The following is a 27,990-nucleotide window of genomic DNA, read 5'->3' as shown; positions in this document are numbered from 1 at the left end:
GTAATGGTTTATATTTCAATATTTAATAAACATATTTTAACATGCGATATAATACCTATAAATTTGCATTTAGAACATAAATAAAACAATTATTTTCGATTACTAAAACATACAGCCAATAAGGCTAACGATTTCTTAATACGTCATTATCGCTTTAGATTCTTATGTATTTCAAGCTGTAAAAACTATTTAATACTAATTTGTAATTTTAAATTAAATCACAGTTTGGCGTTGTTGTGTATAATAGTTGGTAGATTATTATTAACCATTATTCACAATAATAATATGTATATTTCGTACATGCCATAATATTATTATCCGTAGAACTCTAAGCATAAAATACGAAATATTGTTATTGTGCTCCGACCAATATCTGTCTCAGTTGACTCCGGGATGATTAAAAAAAATAATAATATTAATAAGAAAGAGGAGGTATTACGTACGCACCAAATGAGTATACATAATGTCTGGTGAACCGTATCACCGAATGACATAAATCACTTCTGAATTCTGATATATTCGCAGGATGGGGAGAACAATGGGAGGACCCGTGATGCTTCCTAGAAACCATAACCAGTACCTACACCGAATAGTCGTCATAATTCATAAGTATATTACAATGACATTTCCATGATTATTTAGGTTACACGGGGTAAGGTTGGGCAAGTCTTGCAAGCAACTGTGGAGACCACATTATTATGAACAGTAATAATAAAGAAAAAGAAAAGAAAACCATCAAATGGGTTCCCGTGCAAAACGCAATATTTAACGGGTTATATATTTTCGTGAAGCATAGGAAGTAGGTAAGTACATCTATACTATTATACTGGTCGTGTGACGTTTGAAAACGGCTAGTTTTTTAATGTTCTTGTTAGGCTACCTCATCAAAATATTGTGTTGGGTAGGTCTCGTATACTATTTCGGTTTTAAAATATATTATGTACCTATTATAGTTATAGCCGTGCAGTTCGGCCAATTTTATTATCGTCGGAAAATAATAGAAAAGTAGGTACTCAACTGCCGATTATTATACTATTTTTTATTTGCGTACTAGAAATATAGACCATTTTAAATAGCAGTGACAGGACATTGTTAAAACAACCTTCGATTCCTGTACCCACAAATAATATATGTTATCACGTTTGATACTTTACAAAATGTTTATACCGAATTTAGAGGTCGTTGGCCTTATCTAGCTGATGATATTGGTCAGTAGTTTTTCTAATCGTAAATAATAATCATCGACAACTACAACTGCAACTATAAATCTTATTGATGAGTTATTGTCAGCGTGTTTTTACTGAACTTGTCGGCTCAAAACCGTTTTGCGAGTGCCATCACCCAGTGTTATTTTATTTCTACATTCAAATAATTTTTAACTGGTAAAAATACGATTTAATTCGTTAGTTTTATCTACTCATACAATTATTTTATTGAATGCACGGCTTTAAACTATTGCCTTAATGGTAAGTACTTTTTTATTTTTACTATATTAAAGTGAACTAATATTATACTAGAACTACTCATCCTATAGATTTTTAAATTATTCAGAATATATTATTCATTGTTTCAATAAATTAATGTACTAAAGTGGTAAGTACCTGTATTTTGAAATCAAGATATTTATACCTACAGTTTTCATGTTGAGCCTGTTCAGGTACTAGGTAACTATATAGATTTATTTATATTATATTATTATAGTATCATGTAGTTTGAATCTATGTAACCGATTATTGGGCATTGAATATTAAGTTTAGTAATTTATATATCACATTAACATTTCAAACATTTCAGAACTTATATTAAGAAATTCATTAAAATTGTAAAATGTTTAACTACAGTCTTAACACTTTATAACACCATAAATAAACATATATGTTACCTATTAGCTATTTGGTGCAGTCAAAGCAACTAAATGAAATAGGTTATTGTACATTATACTAAACAATTATTTTAAATCACCTGTTTGAAATAGTTTTAATAACCAGATAACAGTACTTTAATATTATAATTATGGGCAATATAAAAATTTATAAAAAAAAATCAACTATTCTAACAAGTTTAAATTTTCATATTATTACTATTCATTTATCGAACTTAGAATCATTGTAATATACTATTATATAACTACTTTGTAAAATGTATAGGCAGGTACTTGCAATAAATAATTTAATAAAATTATTATAGTTCGTAGAAGTAAAAATAAGTATTTTATTTATGAACCTTCCTTGTTTATTCGAATTTATATAATATTTATTGTTTATAGTTTATATTCGTGCTGTATACAAAAATAAGGATTTTTTTTTGTATGGAAAATGTATTTTACAAAAACCTAGGGTTAACCCATATTAAATATTATAGGTTTACAATATTTTATTTTTTGTTATTATTTTTAATATGTATTAATTTTCGAATACACCTAACATTTAAAGTTAAGATTTACTATAGTAGCTTAATAATATTAATAAAAAAATTATTTATATTTGATTTAATATAATTAAATAACCTTAATTACGTCGTATGTGCCTTTTTACTATCTAAACAACATATTTTAACTTTTAATTATTACTTATTGGCTATTACTTTCAGTGTAATGTTTTAAAATAATAATTTATTGTAAGTGTATTAAAAAAAAATATTCAACCAGCTTAAGTTTTGGCTTTTGGGTTAATATGCACAAATTCATCTTCATTATTTAATTGAATTTTTATTTTATTTTCTGTCAGCTATACAATACTTTTCGTCCTTATCTAAACCATTTATATCATAAATAATTTATAATTTATTATTAATATTCACAGCACACAATTAACTATTACTTTACCATTTTGTCTTGAAATATTTTCTCGAGATAAAAGAATTAAGAATACAAATAAAACGAAACTGGTTCTCAATATCTACTTTTTCTTCATAATATTTTAAATATTCTTCTCAACTCTTTTTCCCACAACACGATTGTATTGTGAGTCATAATAATATATTTTCCCGATTTTTCTTATTCATTTCCACGTATTTGTCTTCAAGAATATGTTATTATAGATATATAATAAAAATATATAAATATAAATAACATTATTATTTTTGAAAACACATTGATGTCACTATATTATAATAGTTAATATACTAGAAATTGTACTTATATAGTTACCAAAAAGCGAAGATAAAAACGGAGTATTAATAATAAATAATTAAAAAATGTTTACGTATCCACTATAAGTAATAAATAAGAATAAAAAAACTTCGTATTTACACCGTTCACATAAGACACTAATGTTGTTGATTTGAGCAAATTACTATATTATCATCATAGCTCCAACAAGTTTGGGGACAAAAGAGCTTTTTATTGTCATTGAATGCAGATTTTTTTTATAGACCTCTATATGATACCATAAGGAGAGTATTGAATTTATGTATAATGAAGTCCAACTATGCCGGTCACGAATACTGGATTTGCTATCGCACAGATCTCCAAAGACGTACATTGTTGTGCATATTGGCCCCTCATTCGATCTCAACTTCGCTAACATTTTTTTTTATTTTAAGTAGGTAGGTAAAGGATTTATATAATAATATAATCCACGTCATCATAAACCACCCCAAGTATACGGAATTTGTGTTAAGACTTTGGGTATCAAAAACTGTGATATTTGTATGTTGAGATACAAAAAATAAAGGCTATTGATAATATTTTAATATCTTAATATAATAATGATAATATTGAAATGTAGGTGTATTATGTTATATTTAGTCACAACCACCTGTTTATGTATTTACATTAAAATCAGAATTATATTGTTTTGTATTATCATTTAGTATTTTTGTAGGAAACCATTACAAAATGCGAATTTTTATTATAAATCTTTTATTATATATGTTTAACGTATATACTATACAATTTGGCTATCAAGGTTATTATGACTTGTCCTTGCAATGGTAAATTTAATTTGTCTTACTATAAGAAATAAATTATGTGCATAGTGGCCTAGTGCTTCCATTATTATACCTAAATAGTTTTAAATTCTAATTTTAATTTGTAATATGCGTATTATGTTTTTATTATCATAATATATAGGTACGATATACTTATATATAGGACATAGGTACCTAACATATGTTAGGAGTACTTACACATAATTCTATTGTTTAAAATTATATAGCAATACAATTTTGATTAGGCATTAATTTGTACCTGAATGGTAGATGCCCATCATTCTCAAACTTATTTTAAGCGAAATCAAGCTGACAATCTGTGACTAAAAGTATAGAATAGGTACTGTGCACAATAGCAAATTCATATTTTTAGCTAACAATTATCAACTATCATACTATAAGTTATTTTTTTATCATATTTAACTGATTTCGTATTAACTATATTATTAAGTATATTACAAATATGTAAGTTTCAGTAAATAACACAGTTAAAAATTAAAATTGGCTTTCAATGTTTCAAATAGTTAATTTTTTTGAAAATTATTAAACTATATTTATCATATAATTTAATATTGTACTAAAATGATTAATTATATTAAAATGAGAGTCATTAATCTGGGTGTATTCTAATGTATTTTATAATATACATCTTTGTTAATTTTTTCAAAAATCTAATCATATTAATGAATATTATATAGCAGATATGTAAATTAAACCCCGCACATATATTAATTAACCTCCTGTACAGTAATAGCTTGTGCTGAAAGTGCGAGTAATGAGTTACAACGTACAACTATATATTATAAAAATAAACTATTAGAATAATTGACTGAAATTGTTAAATTTAATTATAATAATAGTGTGGCTATTACCAGACGTCTAGGCAGGTATATTAAATAAAGTATATAACTTACTAATAATTGTTAAAATAATGATAAATGTGTTCGACATTTTAAAATTCTTACCTAATAGGTTAGGATAGCGTATACGCTAAAGTACACTAGCCACTATAGGTAAATAACACTACATTATATATAAAAACACTACATTAGGTGAAATGCCTTAAATGAATTTTCCAAGAAGCATATTAATGAAAATTTCCGTCAACATTCGAAATAATTCACAGTCGCTGGTTAAAGTTTTTTTTAAATTTTTTAAAATATCAGTTGGTGACTTTAACCTGCAAGCTCAAAAGTATTTTTCGAATGCAATCATTTTATTATCGCTAGACTGCTAGAGTGCTTTAAAATTTAATTTCACACTATGCCATTATCCTATTCCGAGGTGGACTAAACAAGAGAATCACCAAAACTCGACAGTAGGTACTGTACTTTGTAAACATGTCGGCTATCTTACTGTTATGTTTTCATACTTCAAGTCAGTAGCATTTTTCAAGAAACCCGATATTAAATCGGTGAAGGAATGTAACACACTTGTTTTTTGGATTAACAGATAACGCTACTTAGAATCATTTTTTTATTACAATGGTTTATCATTTATTTTATATTTTATATATACGTCATAGGTTAAAATAATTCTAATAAAACTCCAGTAATTTAAATAATTTGAAAGCATAAAATAATATCTTTAAAAATCAACTATGTGAATACTAACTTAAATAATTTTATTGTTATCACAAGTTACAAAAAAAATAATATATTATATAAAAACGTGTTAATTGGTTAATATAATATTTGTCACTTGTTCTGTGTACCTTATATTATGTAGTTTATTATTTATGAACATATTTTTCAATACAGATAAAAATATTATATTAACATATCGTTTTAATTATTTATGACTTTATCTATTTAATAGAAGTTTTGAACTACAAATGGCATTTCATATAATATTAATATATTAATAATTTCGTATCTACCTACTTATTAATATAACGTGTAGCTATGCAACTTTCGATAAAGTCCATATACCTAAAGATCAATGAAAATGTAATAATCAGTAAAAATATTTTGCAAAACAATTAAATAGGCGTTATTAATACGAATATTATTTAAATTGATTGATGCCGAAGAACCGTAATACCTCTGCAATGCTACCTATCGTGAAGTTTTTCATATCACTTTTTCATAATGCCAGTAGGTAACACATTACTGCCATGTTCTTCAACTCTGGAGGACTAGAGGGCACTATATTATAACGACCGTGAGCAATATAATTAGACCCGATTTGCCGCTACTTATAATGATCAATGAATAAAACACCTATATTGCGAGTGTATAGTGAATTTGAATAACACCCAATTTATTATTATTGTGTTCGTTTTTTTTTTTAACATTCTCTCTCTCGCGCGCTCTTCCATATTACTCGAGCACCAAGGTCTTGGTCTTATGTAACCTTAGGGCTATACCGATCTGAAGACGGGTTAAATGGACGTATAATTAGTGTATAGAATTCGCATTAACTTTTATTAGATTGCGCGGCACTCCGCGTGGAGAGATAGTTAACTGAAAAGGAGGATAGGTACCGAATCGAGCGTGAGAGAGACGGAGTAAGGGTGATTGGATGGACAGCCGGTTCTATGATAATCACACTATTATAAAAACATATTGAGTGCACCAACTTCCTGAAGCTATCGGGTTCACAATATAACTCGTTTTTTATTCGAAATATAAAGTACACGCGAGTTTCTGCGGGTTTTCCGTATCTATTCGTTTCTTTTACTCATTTATTTATGTTTTTTTTCTTCTTCTTTTGCTAGTGACTGGTCTCCCAAAATGTAGATAGTATACCTATTGGAATACATGCACCCCAGACATTATGGTAAACCGGTTCATCGCATTTGGCCTACTAGATCCACATGTTTATATGTAGACCAATGTACGATTTTCGTTATTGTGATTTTTTTTTTTTTATAATATGTAGGTATATAAGATAATATAACTGACCGAATTTGTTTATATTTCCTAAGCTTCTAAAAGAAATGGTTTCGGTGACTAATTGGAGTAGAAAGTCTATACCTATTACAGTCTTATTTTCCTAACAATTTTGCTTAAACGCAGAAAATGTGTTCTCCCGTCTCACCCGCTGCAGTGTGTTTAGTATTCACTATAATAATAGTTGTTTCTTGTTATCTGCCTACGTAAAATCGGTTTCTGTAGCTGATATAACATAATAATCAATCTGTGTATAAAAAAATATTTTAATCGATGTAATGGAATGGTACAACGTTGTAGTTTTCTTAAATTTCTCGCGGAAATGGTTTATTCTGTGTGCTTAACAATTTATTATTTCGTTTTTATGCAATCAATGGATTTCTTGATTATAATTTAATAAAATTATACTATCCAGTTTCAGAGGACGTTGAAGTGTTGTCGTTATTATGTGATTATAAATCAAAAAGCATTTTAGGTTTCTATAATAGTTGTGTAATGATATAATATTAATCGTGAATTAAACTTAAGATAGATCTTAATATTATATACGTAATAAAACGATTCATTAATAAATAAAATATATACAATTAAATGCGTTGCGTTACGTGAATTGTATCCAACACAATTTTATTTTATATTTATAATTCATTATCGATTACTATTTTATTAATCATTACAATAAAAGTGAATACAATATTATATTTAAATTAAAGCTGCTCGGGGTTTGGGTTTGGGAGAAGCAGCGATCAGAAAAAGACTTCGATAATTCTCATTATAGATATAATATTATATTAAATATGACTTATTTTTTAGTATCTTTACTATTTATATTGAGGTCGAGTAAATGTATTTATTAATCGCATAATACCAACATAGAATAACATTTTTTCTCCAATAAATATGCTTCGGCTTAAAAATGCATTATTGATGTATTATAATATTATTGGGACGATAATAATATGTGCAAGACAGTTCATCATCATATTTCGTAATGCACATAAATGCTTCACATGACTATCGATCTGTTGAAATTTGCCATTATATTCTTGATAATATTCTATTATATCATCATAATTTTTGCCAGTTTGGCAAATATATTACCGATCGATTTTCGCTTAAATTAATATTTTTTACGTAGTTTAATATTATTTAATAATATACCTCTTTTTATGAATTCTTACGAATTATTTTATCGTTAATCTTATATATTAATATTATTCAAGTAATATCTGAAACAAATATATGGATTAGTGCTATACGTGATCAATGCAATTTAGTTAATTAATAGGTACTCATTAGTTAAATAACGTAAAACAATAAATTGTCTCTAGGTATATAGAGTAATTCGAACTCGGCACATATTTTCTCTTGTCAGATGTAAAAAATAAGAAGAAGAATGCAATTTGTGAAGCAAACTATTTTACATACAGCGTAAATTTATGATCTTGATTAAAAATCGTAGTAAAAATAGATGAAGTTAGGTATGTTTGTCGTATAGACTATAGGTAAATAGGATCAAATTTTGTTTGTGTTATTTTAATGTTATTATGTATTATCTATTGGCCAGTAAACCTCAAAATAGTTAAACATGTGGTAGGTACTACTCTCGACTGACGTACAATCGTTGAAAGCGTTTAATATATAAGACTAATACATTTCTAAATTTAATATGTAATTATTTTTTTTAAAACTGTTAAAGGCTCTGTCAAAAAGCTAGAAAATATAGTCAAGATCACACATAAGTTGTTTTCATAGATATTTAAAAATATATTGGCACGGATTTTCTTTAATGAATGTTTGAAGTTCAAATTTAAATAAAAAATAACGATGATGGTATAGTAGTTATCGTATTGTATAATTTAAATATATTATTCGGGGGGACTTGAAACGTTTACGTACCTATATAATTATATTTTATATATATACACAACGAAAAAATATGTAGATTGGTTTTAAGCTATTGCCTATTTTATATTAGGAACCTATTCACACTGTCGTACGTTAAATCAGAATTTACTCAAAAGTTTTAATACTATAATACAAGTACTATTATAATAATTAAATATTAATAATGTTTTCAGAAAAAATTATAATTGAACTAGGTAATAGTAAAATAAATTACTATAATAGCAATATAAATATTCCTACCATGAAATATATTTAGTAATATAGGTTGACATCTATTCTTCTCTATATTTGCAATGAGTTATCATATTGAATTCAAATTAAACACAATAATACATTAATACCCATTGCAGTGATTTACACAATGACGATGTACCTACGCTCAAGACTTACGCAGCATATATTGTACGGTTTGTACGGCAAAGCAACTACCTACATTCCTTCTTTTAGATTCTGAGTGGAACGATGAATGTATTGATTGTACAATGATGTGTTTTTTTTTTATTTATTTTGTACATATAAGTAGTCGAAATAATTTAAAATTCCCAATAGTTTTCAAAAGCGACGGGAAAAACAACACAAAAAATAAAATAAAACGGGAATTTTTACGCAAAATCGGTTTTACACAAAATCGATTTTGGTTTTTAGTGTAACTCTAAAACAAATGAACATATATGCAAGAAATTTTCACTGGTCATTTATATTTCCATTTTCTATACACGATAAAATTTTAAAAATATTTTGATTTGTTTTGAACTGTTAAGGAATATTTTCTGTTTCCAATTTGATTAGTCTTTTTTTCTATGAATGTCAATAAAACTTTATTTGTTGGATAAAAAAAGCTTGAAATTTTAATACAAGGCTCCTACTATATTTTTAAAATGACTTTTGAAAAATATTAAAAATCCTTAGTCGCAGTTTTTATTTATAAGCATTTAAAGTTCAAATCTTGAAAAAAATATGGAAAAATCACGAAAATTAGCAAATTATTTTGAGTTGAGTTTGAGAACCTGACAGTTTTTACTTAGAATCGTTTTTCTTATACAATGATAATAATATATCATTGAATTCAAATTTAACACCATCCATTACAGTGACCCACTTGTAACCTACTGTACAGCAGGGCGACATCCACTAACCTACTTTTTTTAATTGTATATAATTTGATACTACTAAAAAAAATAAGTAAAATACGTAAATATGTGGAATCTAACATTATCATAAAATGTAAAATCTCAAAGAAGTAATAACAATATATAGGTAATAGGTATAGCCTTATAAGTTATAGGTACTGAAAAAACAATATAATATTATTTATATTTTATTTAAAATTTTATTTTTAATTTATTTCAATGATATTATATCATTGAATTCAAATTTAACACCATCCATTAACCCAGACAGCAATTTTTTGATTAATAATATTATTATAACATTGTAATAACGAATAATATTAGTATAACGTTATTATAATACTATTATAATATTATCATTACAAAATGCTGTCTGGGAAAGTGATCCCCTTGTAACCTACTATACAGCAGAGCAACATCCACTTACCCACATTTTTATTTTATTTATATATGATAAATTTTTTTTTATAAATAAAAAAACTTTAAGCTTTAAAATGTAATAAAAAATTTCTCACAAATTATTTACTGGAATTAAAATAAATTATTAAAGTGTAGTTTTAAACACTTAACTCACATAGATTTTTTTATGTGGGATTAAAATTAAATTTTTTTATAAAATTATAACGTCTGCAAAAATTATTTTATAAACATTTTTAAGTTTATGTCAGGTAATAATAATAATTATTCATTTTATTTTAACTTTGTTGCATTATAATGATCCATTGTTCAATAAATATTTATTAATCACCCAATATATTATATAAATTATAATATTATATATTTATTAATCACCCAATAATTAATAACACTGAAAAAATGTTATATGTTATGTAGCTACAGCAACACATGGACCATACTATAACCACCACTGTTCTAATATGCACTGACCCTTTAATATTACTTATTTACAGAGTTAGTATGAATATGTATAACTTAGTTGTCTCATTGTATTTCTAATAACAATTCAACTCTTCAACTTAATATATAGTTCATAAAAACACAAATGTTAAAAATGTACTTAAAAATAAAATAAAATTGTATTTTTTTTTTTTTTATTAGGGTTAAGGTATCAACTACTAGATTATTAGCACAATTTTATTGTAATGATCATAATTTTACTTACAACTTATAAACTGTAACTTTTATCGCTACAACTTTCCAAAGCAATTTGTTGACAGTTTGGAAAAATGTTTTTTCTCGAAAGAAGGGATCATCTTCTTAATCAACTAAAACCAAAATGTTGAATTTCTTTGTGTAACTTGAGATATACATTAGAAACCTAACAAAAACCATAAAAAACATCAAATTAAAATTTTTTTTGTACATTTGACTTTTTGATTTTAAAAACAAGAGATCATCATGTAAAGCGGTTAAAATTATTATTCTATATGCCGGTCGTTTCAAATTAAACTGTGTTTATTAAATTAAATTTCAAATTGAATTGTTTTAACTTATTAAATTTAGTGGACTGCAGTCTCTTAATTTATTCATTTAAAAAAAAAATTCAAATCTAAATCAAATGGTTTTAAAAATAGACTGCTCGTTTTAAGGATTTTTTCCATAATATGTGATTTTATTGCTGTCATTGTCATTAATGAATAGGTTACTATAAAAATAAAATAATTAATTTTCCTATTATTAAAATATACATAGGCAGGTGCTTGTACAGGGCAAGGGGTTATGTACGCGCCTGTGTATATGTAAGACAGATAAATTGTATATGCTATATATAAATATGCCTATTTTATTCTATACTGTGTTTAAAGATAACTATTTTGTAGAAGTATTACCATTTTAGTTCATTTGATTGTTCAGTAGGTATAACACGCTGTACTATGATCGTTGTGTTTTTAACATTTTTTATTTCAAGTATATTTTATTGCGTACAGAAAATGTTATACGGCTGTAGTTCATAATATTTATTTGTTGTGAGATTAATGATATCGCCAAAGGATATTAGGTAGATGCTGTACCGATATGTATATATTGTGTTTTGTGTACAATGAGCATTAAACACTTAGCACATACTGCAACTATGTAAACTATGGACATTATACGGATATACGCTGAGTTGTTAAAATATTATCGATACGAAATGCGTCGTTGATTAGGTTATGTCGACTTTTTCAATTACACTTACAGGAGCATATTATTATATTTACAAAACTATATGCGCCATTATTATTTTGTCAATATTTGCAGAAATCAATATGGGCCATACTATATATTATTATATTATATTATAGCGAACCAGTTTGTGCAAATTTTGTGGACCGGATTTGGTACGGCGGTAGTGGTGGTGTGACCGGCCGGCCGTTATTGCCAATACATATTGTCTATGTATAGGTCCTACACTAACACGAGTATTTTCTCCTGTCGAAATGCATCATCGAAAACGATTATACGGATTTAGTATCGGACGACGATCACTACCGTGCGGATTATGGCTGAGTTGCCGCAACGAGAATAGTGAGTAACAGTACCTATATATATGTATTATATACGAATACGGCGAAACAATATTTTATGGTTGTGGAGGGTCCGTGCCCGGTGAAAAAACTGTGTCAACGTTAACCGCGATACTTATAATATCATCTTATGTAAGTGTATGACATATTTTATGATATTTTCGTGCGAAATAGTTCCGGATCAAAGGTCGCGGTCTGTTAATATTATTATAAGCTAGTATAGGCAATACAAATATAAAATGCAATGTAAAAAATCCACGTTATACCGCGTTTGTCATCTACCTAGGTACCTATACAGCCCGATGGAACAACAACAATATTCGCACGGTGCAAATACGCGTCAACTGCTACAGTGCCGCGGTATATGATCGTGATTATACGAATTGATTTCGTGGTTTCTCGGTCACCGTACACCTAGGTACCTATGTTTAGGGCAAAGTTTTAGTGGGTGCGTTACTTAAAAATCTTAAGCTGTTAGACTCGCGGGCGCGTTTGTTGTGGATATATACCTATGGTGTGACGGTCGCGTTGATGACGGCGGCAATGCCTATCGCGATGACGAGGGCGGAAGGGGTATAATACGAGAATTAAACACTGCATAGAGAGCCAGAGAAGGAGACAGAGACAGAGACAGAGACAGAGACAGAGACAGAGACAGAGACAGAGACAGAGACAGAGACAGAGACAGAGACAGAGACAGAGACAGAGACAGAGACAGAGACAGAGAAAGAGACAGAGACAGAGACAGAGACAGAGAGTGGCGAAGAGAGATGAATTCCCATGCAGCTCAGGCGCCACACACGTTACTCATTGCGGATTCTGCACCAATATCGTGAGTTCTAAAGAAAAAAAAATCGTATATACATTATTATTATTATTATTATTATTGTGCGTGCGTGCGTGTGATTTGTGAACGTGTGTGTGTGCGTGTGCATGTGCATGTCTAACAACAAAAGGCCGGTAAAGCACTCGGTCTGCATTCCGCGTGCACAAGTCGAAGAGACAAATTGAATTATCATATACGCACTGCATTTGTAGCCTCCAGGGGTCAAGGAATATTTACCCTGACACTAAAGAATAGCGCGCTGTTTTTCCTTTCACGATAATACAGTAATAATAATAATAATAATAATAGTAATAGTAATAGCAATGGAAAAAAATGGCAACGATGAAAAAATAATAGGAAAAAGAAATGAGAAGGAATAATAATAGTAATAGTAATAATAATAATAATAATAAAGGTATGAGAAAAAAATAAAGCAACATGGCGCATGCGTGATAGGCGGTTTGGGGGGTGGGCATATGGTGGATTGTCTCTAAACAGGAGTAGAGGAGAGCATATGCGACAGTCCAGACTCCAGTTTGGATTTTATAAGGGCTCGGTTCCGTCGCAACACCGCCGGTAGCTGCTGCTTGAACGCCGTTGTAAACGTGTTGTTATTTTTCCATCGTCCAACTATATTATTAATTATTATTAATTATTCGTATTTCATCTCTGCAATCGTGTCGTCCATGTTTATTATAATATTTAAATAGATCATATTTTTTAATAAAAACTGTGCATTCTACGAAATCATCTAACCGAACATAATAATAATATAGTTAGAGAACCGTTTCGAATCGATAACATTAATGGTGACTGTTTCCTACGGAATCGAATTTAACTAAACCGAGTAAGTACACCGCAATTAAATAATTGTTGTAGCTATATTATTTTTTTTACGTATAGTTATAATATACCTTCCTAATATTATAATAATATCTCATATGACATACGACATAATATTAGTATTATCTACTCTCGTCGTCCACAGATTTTTTTTTCTCACACACTTAGCTAACACTCGTTACACATTAACCTCGACCCGAGTTTACGTCACCCCATCGAGGCATCGTTGCCCGTGCGGTTCAGGCAAAGTTCCAAAATATTCGGCGACGAATTCCGCGAGGGGATGCGAAGACGAATTTAGACTAAAATGCACGTGTGCTTTCTTATCTTGCAGTCCTCCAGTCCCATCATTGCATCACGCGTGCCCTATTCGACGCATTGTTTTTCGTATTTTTTTTTTTTCGTTTTCGTTTTATTTTTTTCCAATACCGTACACCTAAAAATAGATATGAGCTGCTGTCCGGTTACATGAGTAGTTGTAATTGGCTCCGCGTCCCCATGATTTACAAATGGTCATATTATAATAATAGGTATAAGGTATAATATGAAGTTGGACGACGGTGATGTACACGGGGGACACGCATTTAATTTGTGTAAGTTGTCGTCCACCGAAAAGGGCTTTTGTGCATACCATGACCAAAGCGTGATTTATCGAGTTTCGCCGTAATGATAACGCACATTTCAGTACCTATGTGGCTATAGTCATTTCCAACTCCCGTAAATAAGAAAATATACTGTATAATATAATATGGTTTTGGTGCGATAGCTCAAAAATGTTGTATTGCAGTGCGTATTGTATTCAACTAACATAATATAACAAAATAAAATATATATACCTATAATATATCCTTCTAAAAAGGTGAATCAAAACAACCCTCTTTCGACCATTGTTGTGGACTCTGTAGTAAAATCTTTTTTTTTCAATTCGTCTGCAGTTTAAACCCCCATCTTATAATTCTTTTAGATATTTCATTCGATCAGTATTATAATACTTATAGGTTGTTTACTAACCTGAATTCCTGCCTTATACTATGGTTGTACCTATCAGGCATATATGATATATCTATTGATACATTGTTTACAACTATACCTAAACGTTTTTATAATAACGTTGAAGGTACATTTATTACAATCAACTAACTCTGGTTCAAGTGACACAAACAAATTGGTTGAATAATAATATTATATTATGTTACATATTATTATAAACGATATTAAAATAATAATTTGTAGCCAATAGCATAATTATGATGAGTACCTGTATAGATTAAAAAAAAACCGGAGACTTACACCTATAGGCGTTATTATTATTGCTCTTTTTAATGTTAGTAAAAAATTGACTTGCCCCAGTACATAAATCTAACATTAAAAAGTGAGAAATTAACGTTGTTCTCGTAACGTTCAGAATAAGAATTTTGTGTTTTTGTCGCTTGGTACCCATTAATTTATTTCACAATAGAATAAAAAAATATCACTATCCTTGGGACATAAAAAAATTCATATATTATCTACATAATGTACGCAAACGTTATAATCAAAATGATGCGAATTCGGCAATATTCACTCATGAGAAGGGTTTCATGCTGCGATTTTATCGTGTGTTTACTGATTTTGTCAGAACTGCTGAATATTACATCACGAAAAAATCTACCTAAAAAAAAATAAACGGGAACTAAATCTCCTGGTGTAGGCTAACACGTGTGTGTGTATTTGTTTGTATGTGTGTATTTATTTGTGTGTGTGTGAGTGTGTATGCCATTATTGACTAGTACACTTTTTTTTCGAAACAGTGGCTTCCCTTTCTAACTTCCATGTTCTGTTTTTTCCAATACTGTTTTTTCTTTATTATTATTTTTTTTTTTTTATGTTTTTTATGTAAATAAACTTGTTCGTGTCGTCTTTGTCTGTTTTTTCTTTCATTTTACGTGTTCTCTTCGTGTAAAATTAGCGACCAGTTGAAATTCGAACCCGTAATATCTAGATCTCCCGTCCACCGCTCGTTTTGCTCCTCGCCTATGGAAAAGTACACGATACCCCACGAGAGGTGCATTGTTCTTCTTTCGTAAAAAGAAACCTCCTCTGCACTCCCACTACACATAATCCGCTAAGGGGGATGACTAACTACTGAACAAGAGGTAAAAAAAAAATATCTATGTTAATATGAAAAGCTGTTCGTCGTTAATGTAACATTTTAATATACACGTGTATTTTGATTCTTTTTTTTTTAATGCTTGCTTTTTTGTGATATTTAGGCGATGCTAGTGCGGTTATGGTTGGCGGTATTAATGACCGTGTTGTTGACTGTGGTCGCCTTCAAACCACTAGAGGCTAATTTAACACGCGATGGACACTCATTGAAACAAATGAATGTTATACCTCCCGATTCTGATTACATTGTCCCAGTAACCAAATCTCGAACAAAGTAAGTGTTTTCGTTTATTTATTATTTTTTTTTTCACCAAATTTGTTTTCATGTACTATTTGCATAAAATACCGACATTTACAACCATATATAATAACAGGTAAATAGTATTTTAATATATTCATATTTGATTCGCTTCAATTTAATCGTAAAACTGTAATAGGTATAATATGTGTATAATAATAGTTTATTACATATTGTAATGTGATTAAATTATCACCATAGAATAATAATTAGTATAAAATATGTTCACAAATAATTCCGATTTCATGAGCGAATATTATTATTATTATTATAGGTAATTGATAAATAGTAAGTTTAATGATTATATTATATTATAATGTTTAATATCTAGTTTATTATTATACATTTGTATGACATGAGTTAATTCAATAGTTTCTACAATTTTACTTTTATTGATTTATCACCAGTCTAAAAATGTATCAATATTTATATGAATGAAATAATAAATCTTATATAATTTATAATAAAAAGCTTAAATAATTAAATTGAGAACATTTTATACTTTAAAAGGCTTAATTAATAGTTAAGATCAATGATCAAATCATAAAGATTAAAATATCAAAGAACGAAACACGAAAAAAATTCAATTTGTATAACAGGGTCTTCCACCCTTACCACGTTTGTATCAACTTTCCGTAACTGCATTTATTTTCTCATTTATATGTTTGATATAATATGAATTTGAAAAATAATTATTATTATAGAAATCTTTGGCTTCCAGATTAATATTTCAATATAATTGCGTACAATATAATATTTTTTTTTGCATAGGTACACTAAGAGAGAATTTTATTTAAAAAAAACAATATTTTAAATTTTAATATAATTTGCGGTATGATGTAAAATCCATTTTCATTTTTTTTTGTTATTTTCTAATCACACTTTAATATAATAGTTACTTTTTATATCTTCTCATATTCCACGTTTCGCTTCAATTATGTCCAATATTCTATACACGCATATCGACATAGTACATACGATTGTGTTTTAAACTTTTTTATTTCTTCTTCTGAGATAAGTCCTTCAAAATAATGTTATATTTGTAACTTAAAATCAAATCTAAATTTATGCCCAAACTATCAGTTATTTTATTTAACTTTTATTGTTTTTCGAATATTTCCATGCATATAACTGAAATAACAAAATAACAATTCGCACATTAAAAGTATGTATGAAAGCAATATAGTCAGAATACAAGTAGATTCTGATATACAAGTATAATTTATATATATTATATATGTGTGTGTTATACACGAGAAAATTTGTTTTTATAATTATATAGCATTAGAAAATATTTTTTTCCGTCTATAATTGTCTTCTTTTATGTTTATATTTTTGATTTCTTATTCCAAGTCCTAAATAAATCCAGTTGTTTTTTTTTCTCCGAAATGCGTGTACTAAATGTTAAATTAACTTTAATAACTGCAGTGGACACACGTAAAGCTATTTAATAATAAGTATTAATCAATTATCGATGTGAAAAAAAAATGTAAAAACGTTACAACAGAATCACGAAAAGACCTCATAAACATAGAATATATAAATAATAAATATATAGGTATATTAAAAATGTATAATAGGTTGAACTACGGGTACACCGTAATATGCATAAATAGGTAGTTCAGTGAATTGTTTTCATCTATAAATTATTGTTGATGTTGAGGGTGAGGCTATTCAGAAACGAGGATATAATAACACGTGTGGTTACGCCAACGAGATCGGTTTATCGTTTTATTTAAAATTGTGCAACATCCACGTAGGTACCTATAATACCTAACTGGACTATCCAGCTTTTATCTCGTAAATTAATTATGTTCAAACAAAAACGGATATTTTTACATATTACATATTTGTTAGTTTACTACCGCCACCTAGTGTACAGTTAATAGTTAAATACACGCAATTTATTAAATCAAGAATATTATGTAAGATGGTTTTATATAGATCATTTAACCAAAATGTATTATCACCTAATCATTACGAGTGTCTAGATCGTATAATTTCGTATACAATTTTAACCATACTTCCGATTAGAAAATATTTAAAATATACATAATAAATTTCACATACAAGTATATTGGTACAGTTATAAATTATTTTTATAACCACATATTATTATTGTGCTAGACGTAGTCGAACGCTTTGACTATTTTAAATTATACCTATAGGTGATCAACGACTATTTATAACCATTTTTCTCAAAACTAGGCAAAATGAAACTAAATCTGCTTGATATGATTTATAGTTGTTAAAATAACTATATGGGGATGTATAGTATTTACTTCAATAATATTATGTAGGTATCTATCTGATTGCAGGCAAACTATTTATTTAAAATGTAAGAATCTACAGACAATTGCTTTTAGCTTATTAAAATCTCAAACATCACTCGTATCTATCAGGAATAAAATAATAATTTGATTTCAATAACATTTTTAAGTTAACGTTAATTAATATTATATCGTTGAAGTTTATATTAAATAAATACGTACCTAATACAATTATTACGATGTAAATATCTTTTTACTTTTATATCAATGTACATTTGTTTTAATGGTAATTGTATATTTCTAAAAAGTTTAATATTGTATATGAATCACAATGAAAGTATTTTTATGTGTAAAATGCATAAAAAAAACTATAACCTTGATAATCATGGTCTACAACTATATAGGTAGCTGGCCGCCATAAATAATTTAATTTCTTGTCAAGTGCATTTTTTTACTATTTAAAAAAAATCGCCCCTTAGACATACTATAATTTTATTATTGCAATAAATAATATAGTATTTGCGACCAAAATTGTTCACATGTTACAGTTAATAACAGTATAGACGATAATATAGCCAAGTCGATCAGTTTATGGGTATGCTGTTCCCTGCAGGGATTTTTGCAGTCGAAACGACCAGATGTTGATTTCTAAACAATAATAATTATTCAACAATTAAAATATTTAAAAAATTCTAAACGTAATAACGTCAACTTCTAACTTATTAAGATAAATAAATTTGATCTGTTTACAATAATTGGATTTAAGTTTAAAAATCATATAACGCACCTAGATACTTTGCATCTGCAGTACCTATTATTGTATTATAATCGGCTATAAGCCGAATTTTTTGACATTAATATAGTAAGTTATTGTCAACATAGTGAAATTAACCGTAAGATGTACCATAATATTATCCTATTTTGAAATACATAGTTAAACGGCAATCTGTATTTACGTGTATCTTTCTCTTCTTAAATAAATACATTTTAGGTTCTATATTTCAATTATGTGCATGGTTAAAAGTTAAAACGCTATAAAATATTTTATATTTTGAAATGTAGGTATAGACTATAATTCTTACGTATAATTATTTAGGAAAAAAAAACATAATATAATCACCGTTATTAAAGACTGCTTTAAACGTTTATCGATAAAATATATCAAAAACGGTTTGAAGAATTTAGCTGAAAATACAATTACCGATGGAACCCGGACGTCAATGTCCTCAACAATGGTTTCTTTTAAGAAATCTTAATAATATAATATATTTTGAAGAGTTTCTGTTTTTTTTTTCAATACGAAACACGAACACGTGAGAGTCAAAAGTCTTTACTTACGTATAATAGAAACAAATATTATACCTAATAATACTGCATGCTAACAACGGTAATTCTTCTTTATTTTTATTTAGAGTTATTACCGAATAATATAATATCTGTGGTCTACGATGATGGGCCCGAATTGATGGTGCACCGAATTATTCGTAGGTATATACTACCAATACCTCAACCGGTTGCGCACAATTTGCATTGATCAGAAATGTCATACATTTGGTGCATTGATAACACGAACCGGATACCACACGCGTAATAACAATAATATGACGTCGTTTGAATATTATTTTTTTTTGTTTAAAAAAAAGAAAGAAGGAAAGAAAAAATAACGAAAAAAACAAAATAATAGAACTGCTATGCTATATAACAATCCGGAGCCGTTGTGGTGCTCGCAAGTCGCAACGACAAACGGCATGACTATATATAAATATAATATACCTGCTGTAGCACTGTGCAGCGGTGTGTGACCTTTAACATCGACGTTTTCGATAACAACAATGCAATTATTATTATTATTACTGTATACTTCCTTGTGATTTCGTACTACAATGTCCGCGTTATTTTATACGCGTGAATGAGGAGGAGGTAGTAGGTTAGCCAAAATTAGCCTTGGCCCAGATAAAAAAAAAAATTTAAAAAAAAACCATAGTCTAGACACTCAGAATTCCGTATCCGAGTGGAATCTAAATGCTTATAATGCGTTTGCGCATAATAATGTTACCTACGTTGCATATAATATGTATATTGTACTGCACGCACTCGACGAGCGGACATTATAATTAGAAAGATATTTGTCAGGACAATTTTTCGCAACCTCTCCGCTGCACTCTCACGCTTTCACCTACTCCAGCTCATTTTTCTCTTTTACGGTTTTTTTTTACACAGGTACACATCATGCACTTACTATATACGGCGCGTACTACAAAATGTGTACCTTGTCCCTTTCTTTTCCCTTACTATGCCCGTGGTATTGGCCCTGCAAACGACAAACCCTATGTCTCCATAGCTGTCCATGTTTGTATAGAATGTTTCGTCAGTTGTTCGACACGACGTTATACCTGCACTCCTCCACGTACCATAAGTAATAAGTATATTATATTAGAGTAAAATTAACGGATATAATAATTCTATTGTTTTCGTACATTTTTATAAAGGTACGAATGTTATTTCTGTATTTTTTTTATGTAAATCATCTTTTCATCAAACAGTTGTTTGTGTTAATTTAGTTAATCTACGCACAAATCTGTATAATATCACAGTAATCAATAATATTAATAGAACCACGTGCATACGTGACACGTGTGATGATTTGTTGATAAACAAAACTTTAATTTTTAAAAATCTAAATCTAAATAATATTTATGTACATTCACCATTTCCGACAAACTTTCAAAATTTCAAATGATTCAGAAATCTTGCCATTATTGGGGGAACACGCTGTACATGTCGAGTATATAAATAAACTATAAAGAATATAATATGTTTTTAAAAATTATTGTAAATTAAAATAATAATTAAATAAAAAAATTTAAATCAGTCACAACAGTATTCATACATACTAGGTAGCTGGTCAATTTAAAATTGCATTTTTATTTTTGTCAAGATTTATCGATCATAATAAGACACGCATGTTGTGGCCTATTTAAATGCAATTATACCGTATGTCATGTCTGCTTACTGCTTAGTCTTACTAGAGAACAATACGCGTTTATTCACAAGCGATCCCCTACCGAAATTCCAGGTCGCCGCCAACGACGATCATCAATTACGATCGTATTATAATAGCCGACAACCCTTTGATGTTACGGGTGGTCTTTCGCTATAATACAGTTGTTAAGTAGAATTTTAAATAAAGGTGTGTGTATTTTTAATAGGTTCCTCATTTTGATACACCAAGACTCTGACCGGGATCTGTCCGTGACTGTCACGCCATCGTGCAACTCCATGCTCAACTGGGACTTGAAGTTTATACCTTTAACAAAATATAACCAAACAGTCGTCATATCATGTAAGTTTCAATCGAGTGGAACTATTCTGTACTTAATTATTAATCAAGTGAATTCATATGGGCCATGGCTATTATTATCTATATTTTATATTATTGCCTAAACGTGTTATTTTCGTACATTATAATAGGGAACAATAATAAGTCGAGTGATATAGGAAGGTTACTCATAGAATACACGGGTGTGTCCATACCCGCCACGTATCAACATGGCAAAGCGAAAAGAGGTCTTTACGTGATATCAGCCCAGACGGCAACAGGTGAAGATTCAAAGGCTATGTTTTATGTTGGGCTCAATCAAAATTTACGAAAAAATCAATTTGGATTCCGTCCAAATGGAATAAAAATCAAAAAAGGCGGTCAAAAAATTTATTTAAGATGGAATCTAAGGTAGTTTTAAGTAATGATTTTACGTCTTACACATATTATAAAACTGTCTAACATTAATATATTATATTATAAACATTAAGCCATATAGATCATCATTTAATGAAGTACAGTCTTGTGGTCAGCTCGTCAAAAATATACTCAACGATCTGTGAAGCTGAAATGCGTTTGGAAGAAAAACTAAAAACAAATCCTACGTATACTGAGGATGATTTACAACCTGAAGACAGATTAGAGGTACCTACATTAACACGTCTTAATTATCTTAGGAAATAAAACGCTTACCAATATTAATGACATATATAAAAGTTATAACAAATATTATATACTGTCAAAAGTCTATGAAACTAAAATTATTAATTATTAAATTATTATTTCACTATAATGTAATTTTATATTCAATACACATACGATATTAATGGAAATCTATTTTAAAGTTATTTTATTATTTAGAATAATAAACGATTTAATAGACTTATAATACAGTTGCAAATTAAATATTTGTAGGTATACCTACATAATAGTTGATATTAGTTTTGATGACACTCCGAAAAAAATGGATTAGCTAAATACATTTTTTTTTTTGTTTGATAACTAGTTTAATTAATAATAATAACTAGGTATGGTAAAAACTTTTTACAGTTAATTTGAAAAATAATTAACACGTTCAACAATATAGTCATATAGTTATTATCATGTATAACTTGAGTAATTTCGTACTATATGGTCCATGGATAACCTATGTACCTATCTATAATGAATTGTACTATCAGTATTAGGTAAAAATGTTATTGTATTAATTATTATGTACCTTGTTTACGACTGTTAATATTGATCTACATTTTAATATTGAAATAAAAAAAACGTTGACTTAGGTAGTACTTAAGTTACTCTAAAACATTTTTTTTCACCCACTCACTTTTTTAACTACTCTCCAATATCCATAGTACACGAATTAATTATACACCAATCTTTTAACATACCTATACTTATATCATGAATACTTTGTTATAATTTAGATACATCATCTGGGACATAACACAAGCTATACGATGACTGATTTAATTTATGATGAAACGTACTATTTTACTGTATTTGTGTTCCATGAACTTCATATAGCCACACACCATGCCAACGCTACTTATAAATTTCAGAAGTCCAAACCCATTGGACTAAAAGATGCAAGGCCCAGAATTATCAATCTGAGGGCTCAAAATGGAAAAGCATCCTTCAGGTACAAGGTTGGTGGGCTGTTTACTTGTTGTGGGAAACATGATTTGTTTATTTGTGCAAATTATTACGGTTATTATTTTAGGTGGGAAATAAAATGCAGTTGGAAAAAGATGGCCCTTCTAACACATTATATTGGTACGTCATGCCATGCGATGGAGTAGTAAACGTTGAAATCCGTTGTAGAAAAACATTATTAATTAGCCAAAGAGTTTTTGGATACGAGAAATTCATCATAAACAACACTAAGCGTGGAGAAAGATACGTGTTAAAAGTGGAATCCGTATCTGTAGATGAGACTCAACGCATCAGATCAATTGAGGTTGGTGTGTAAAATAAGATTCTTAAAAAAATTATAAGAATTAAATAGGCAATACCTATTGGCTATTTTATAATAATTATTATTAATTAGTTTTATGTTATTAATACATTTTATGAAAATGATGTAATTTTTGAAATAGGTAATGGCCACCGTACGACCAACGATGATTCCAATGCCAGATATGCCACGCAATCTAAGTGTCCAACAATATGTCGGACCAGATGATTGTAATTCGGTGAAGATCGGTTGGTTGTCCGCGAACTCGTTGACTGATTTAAAATATTGCGTGTACGTACAGGAGAATACTAACAACTTGGAAAGTGTAGATTTTTCAGTCAAGCCAGATCAGTGTAAAGTTGGGTACGGCAAAATCAGGAGAAGCGATGTTTATAATAATTATCGAACGAAGACTCGATGTTACATTGGTGAAAAGGGGTACGCCGATTTCATTATATACTTTAATATAAAGATCGTTTAATATTAATTTTTTTTTTTCGAGAGCAGGATAGTTTTAGTAGAAAAGATACTCAAACTTAAACCGTTAACAACCTACACCATTCAAGTGACAGTTACTAAACCAAGAGGAAGAACGCTATCGTACGATTTTCTAAAGTTGGACACAAACTCGTGCGGGCTTAACTAAAAGACTATTTGTATCACTTTTGCTGGAAACCAACAAAAGCCATCCATCCATCATCATTGACAAAAATGTCGCCGATCGGTCGCATTCGTTTCGTCATCTTCTTCATCCTGTAAATTGTAATCCTTCATAGTATTATTATACGTTTAAATACTTTATATCGCAACTATATTGTAGATTTTATTATTGTTACTATTAATTTTTATTATCTATATTTATTGAAAATAAAATCAACTCCCAAGGATTTACTCGGTATTGTGGTATTGTGGTACTGTGGCGTTAAAAAAAAAAATAATAATCTAAAGCTAAGAGGAATGTGGAACGCCCCATTAAGAAAACATCTGGCGTATTCAGAACCTCGACAGCTAGTTGGTATACATACAGAAAAGTGATTAAACAGGTACAATTCGTTTAAAAAATACCGAAATAAAAATAAATTGAGTAGTTTAAGGGAGGTTATATATATATATACATATATCAATAAAGCGTTGATGAGTTGGAAAAAAAAACATTAACAATAGGCACCTTAGAGCATATTATTATTAGGTACCGTGCTGATAGGGTAATAATGTCAGAAAATATATGCTTAAAGAATTCGAGTCCATTAAATTTGGGGTACTGTTGCTATGTAGGGAGCATACTACACACATTATATTAAGGGTTAGTGAACCTGAAGCGAAGGTGGGGGGGTAGAATAACCTTCGGTTAATTTAATGAGTTCCAGATTTTTTTCCTGTTTTTCAAGGGTTGGTTATAATAACATCGACGGACTCACCTTTCAATGAAGCAGTTTATAATATAGAATAAATCTCATATGCATTGTACCTTTATTCTTTTGTTAACAATATATTAAACTTTATACATCTCAAATTATTTATAACTTGTTCATTATTCTATAATATTAAGTAGGTACATTATGTTTGGCAGTTTAATTTTTTTTTCTGTTAAAATATATACAATATTATCTAATAAATAATTTCTACTAAATTATGATTGTTATTCATACCTTTTTGTTAGTATAAAATATTATTGAAATACAAATTAGTTAGTATATTATTATTGAAAATTATTGTTTTATAAAACCAAATATTACAATACCTAATAATTATTATTATTGAACGTAATTAACTACATTTCTTTCATAGAATATTATTATATTTACATTTGACAAGTAGTCAAGTAGAGCTTGTATGACCATACATTCTTGAAAATATACTTGCAGAAAAGTCAAAATATGCTATTATTTTATGTCGTTAAAATGTGTATAAAATATTTTTCAAAAATAGCAAGCAAAAAAATAATGTTGATATTTTAAACACAAAGTTTAATAAAATATTGAAGATATTTATTATACTTGAAATGTTATCAACAAATATTTTCAATTGTATAAGTATTAAACAAAATTGTTCTATATATATTCAAATAAGATAATTTAGTAATTTTAGAGTTTAGACTATATAATTGAGTGTAAGGAAATACAGCTACCTCTGATTTATTATCTACATTTTACTACCAATTATTGACGCCTGGCATAATTCACTATGCAATTTATTATACTTAAATGTAAATTTGTTATCTTAAAATTTCAATTTTTAACAATTATTTAGCATTAGGTATAATATATATTATATAATATTACATACCTACTCTGTTATTTACTTATTATTCTTTACGATTAATACATTTAACAACACCATTTTAAACTAGAACTTTGAATCCGTCATTATGTTCACTGAAAAAAGTAGACATTTTAAATGGGAAAATAATATGGCAAATTTAAAATAACTATTTTACGCAGGGATGTGAGTTCAAATTAATTTACTCTTAATTCGCAAGGTAAACAATATAAGTTATTTTTCAATAGTTGAGTTATAATATAAAAACCATTTAGCTTCAGAAACCGATATTGTGACTGCAAGTGAAACCTAAGGAAAAAAAGGAAAAATAAACTTGAGTAAATTATACAGTTATACTTAATTAAATTATATATTATTTCGTATAATATAATATACAATGTAATCCTATTAATTTATCAAATTCCTATTTATTAAAAAATAGTCATAATTGTAAACACTTCAAATTGTGGAAATATTAAAAAATAATAATGACAGTATTTTTTTTTATTGGTCTTGAAATTTATACAATTTCTGCTTCGACAACTTGGTCATTAGCATAATAACAGTATTATAATATTATAATATATTATATTTAGTTTATTTGCTTATTAGTGTTTATTTTTAATAATAAGTTAAATTAATCTCTATGGCTTTGTAATTAGTAATTTCACATTATAGAATGTATTAAATTAGAAGATATCCTGCAAATTATTTTCTATGTAAAATTATAAAAAAATACATAACCTAATTAAATATGATACTATTATATTATAACAAAATAAACTTTTGATACTTTGATGTCTGTTTATGGTTGTAAGATTTTCGTGTTAATGTTTTTTTAATACGACGTGTTGTTGATTTGGGGGAGAAATATTGGTACGTAAAACACTGTTGACGTACTCATAGGCGTAATCGGAGTTGGAAAGGAGATAAGGAGTTGGGGGTTGTGCCACCCCTCGCACTGAAATTTTATAGTGATGGGGGAAAGACATCGTTATGTACCCTGTCTTAAGCTTGAATTTACTGTAGGTATATTATTACAACACATTTGTTTTTTTTAAGTCCATTATGCCAGAATATTATTTTTTCGTGTGCGTTTTTATGCCATTACTATTATAATTTATTAGTCATTAATTTTACATTGTATATTATATAGGTACACGTATAGCAACAATAATATTACAGTTTTTATCTGAGTGGCCCGATTAATACTGTGTTTTTTTCACCGTATATTTCATGGATATTTAACAAAATGTTCTATCCTTTCCCACGTCGTTTTAAAATAATTATTATCAACGTTTATTTCAGTCAATTCCGTTTGACCACACTAAAATATACACACTCGTGAACCCTTTTTGTCGGACACTATTAAACCCACCATGCCACAATCACTGCATCAAAGTTGTACCAACGACTTACTAACTAATTTGCCACTTTTTGCAACTTATTTTCAAATTTTTCAAATTTTTCCGTGAAAAATGTACAACTTTGTAAATACACCAGAGTCGAATTTTACGTTAGGGTGAAAATTTCACGACCCGCCCCCCGCCATCATTATTGATGGACATATCTTTATTCCCCATTAGTCCGTCATAATAAACTATTAATTAATAACTTTTCGTGATGATAATATCATGAAAATTAATATAGTATAATAATATTCGATATCGATAACCAATATATCGTTTAAGAATACATTTTTTATTACATTTATCGAATCCAGTTTTATCAAAAGTGGCT

The 27,990-nt window shown here is 28.5% G+C and overlaps 1 protein-coding gene across 3 annotated transcripts; it reads left to right on the top strand.

The window, feature by feature from the left end:
• Positions 1-1,334: 1,334 nt before the first annotated feature.
• LOC132949253 (protein NDNF) lies at positions 1,335-26,962 on the top strand. 3 transcript variants are annotated; one of them, XM_061020040.1, is made up of 10 exons: positions 1,335-1,466; positions 12,109-12,331; positions 16,252-16,421; positions 21,925-22,058; positions 22,187-22,445; positions 22,526-22,679; positions 23,462-23,683; positions 23,758-23,994; positions 24,134-24,429; positions 24,499-26,962. In XM_061020040.1, the coding sequence occupies exons 3-10, from the start codon at positions 16,255-16,257 to the stop codon at positions 24,635-24,637; spliced, it is 1,608 nt and encodes a 535-aa protein (XP_060876023.1). In that variant the 5' UTR covers positions 1,335-1,466; positions 12,109-12,331; positions 16,252-16,254; the 3' UTR covers positions 24,638-26,962. The 3 variants fall into 3 exon arrangements, with proteins under 3 accessions (XP_060876023.1, XP_060876024.1, XP_060876022.1); XM_061020041.1 differs by lacking the exons at positions 1,335-1,466; positions 12,109-12,331 and adding an exon at positions 12,344-12,462; XM_061020039.1 differs by lacking the exons at positions 1,335-1,466; positions 12,109-12,331 and adding an exon at positions 12,542-14,003.
• Positions 26,963-27,990: the final 1,028 nt, after the last annotated feature.

The sequence above is a fragment of the Metopolophium dirhodum genome, chromosome 7, assembly GCF_019925205.1.
Source record: "Metopolophium dirhodum isolate CAU chromosome 7, ASM1992520v1, whole genome shotgun sequence".
NCBI lineage: Eukaryota > Metazoa > Arthropoda > Insecta > Hemiptera > Aphididae > Metopolophium > Metopolophium dirhodum.
This window is presented reverse-complemented; position numbering and strand designations above follow the sequence as displayed.

Excerpts from the sequence above, each read along its gene's own strand:
- LOC132949253 (XM_061020040.1), top strand. The coding sequence starts at position 16,255 with ATGCTAGTGCGGTTATGGTTGGCGGTATTAATGACCGTGTTGTTGACT. Across the intron at positions 16,422-21,924 it reads GTAACCAAATCTCGAACAAA|GTTCCTCATTTTGATACACC; the intron begins GTAAGTGTTTTC and ends TATTTTTAATAG. Across the intron at positions 23,995-24,133 it reads AACGCATCAGATCAATTGAG|GTAATGGCCACCGTACGACC; the intron begins GTTGGTGTGTAA and ends TTTTTGAAATAG.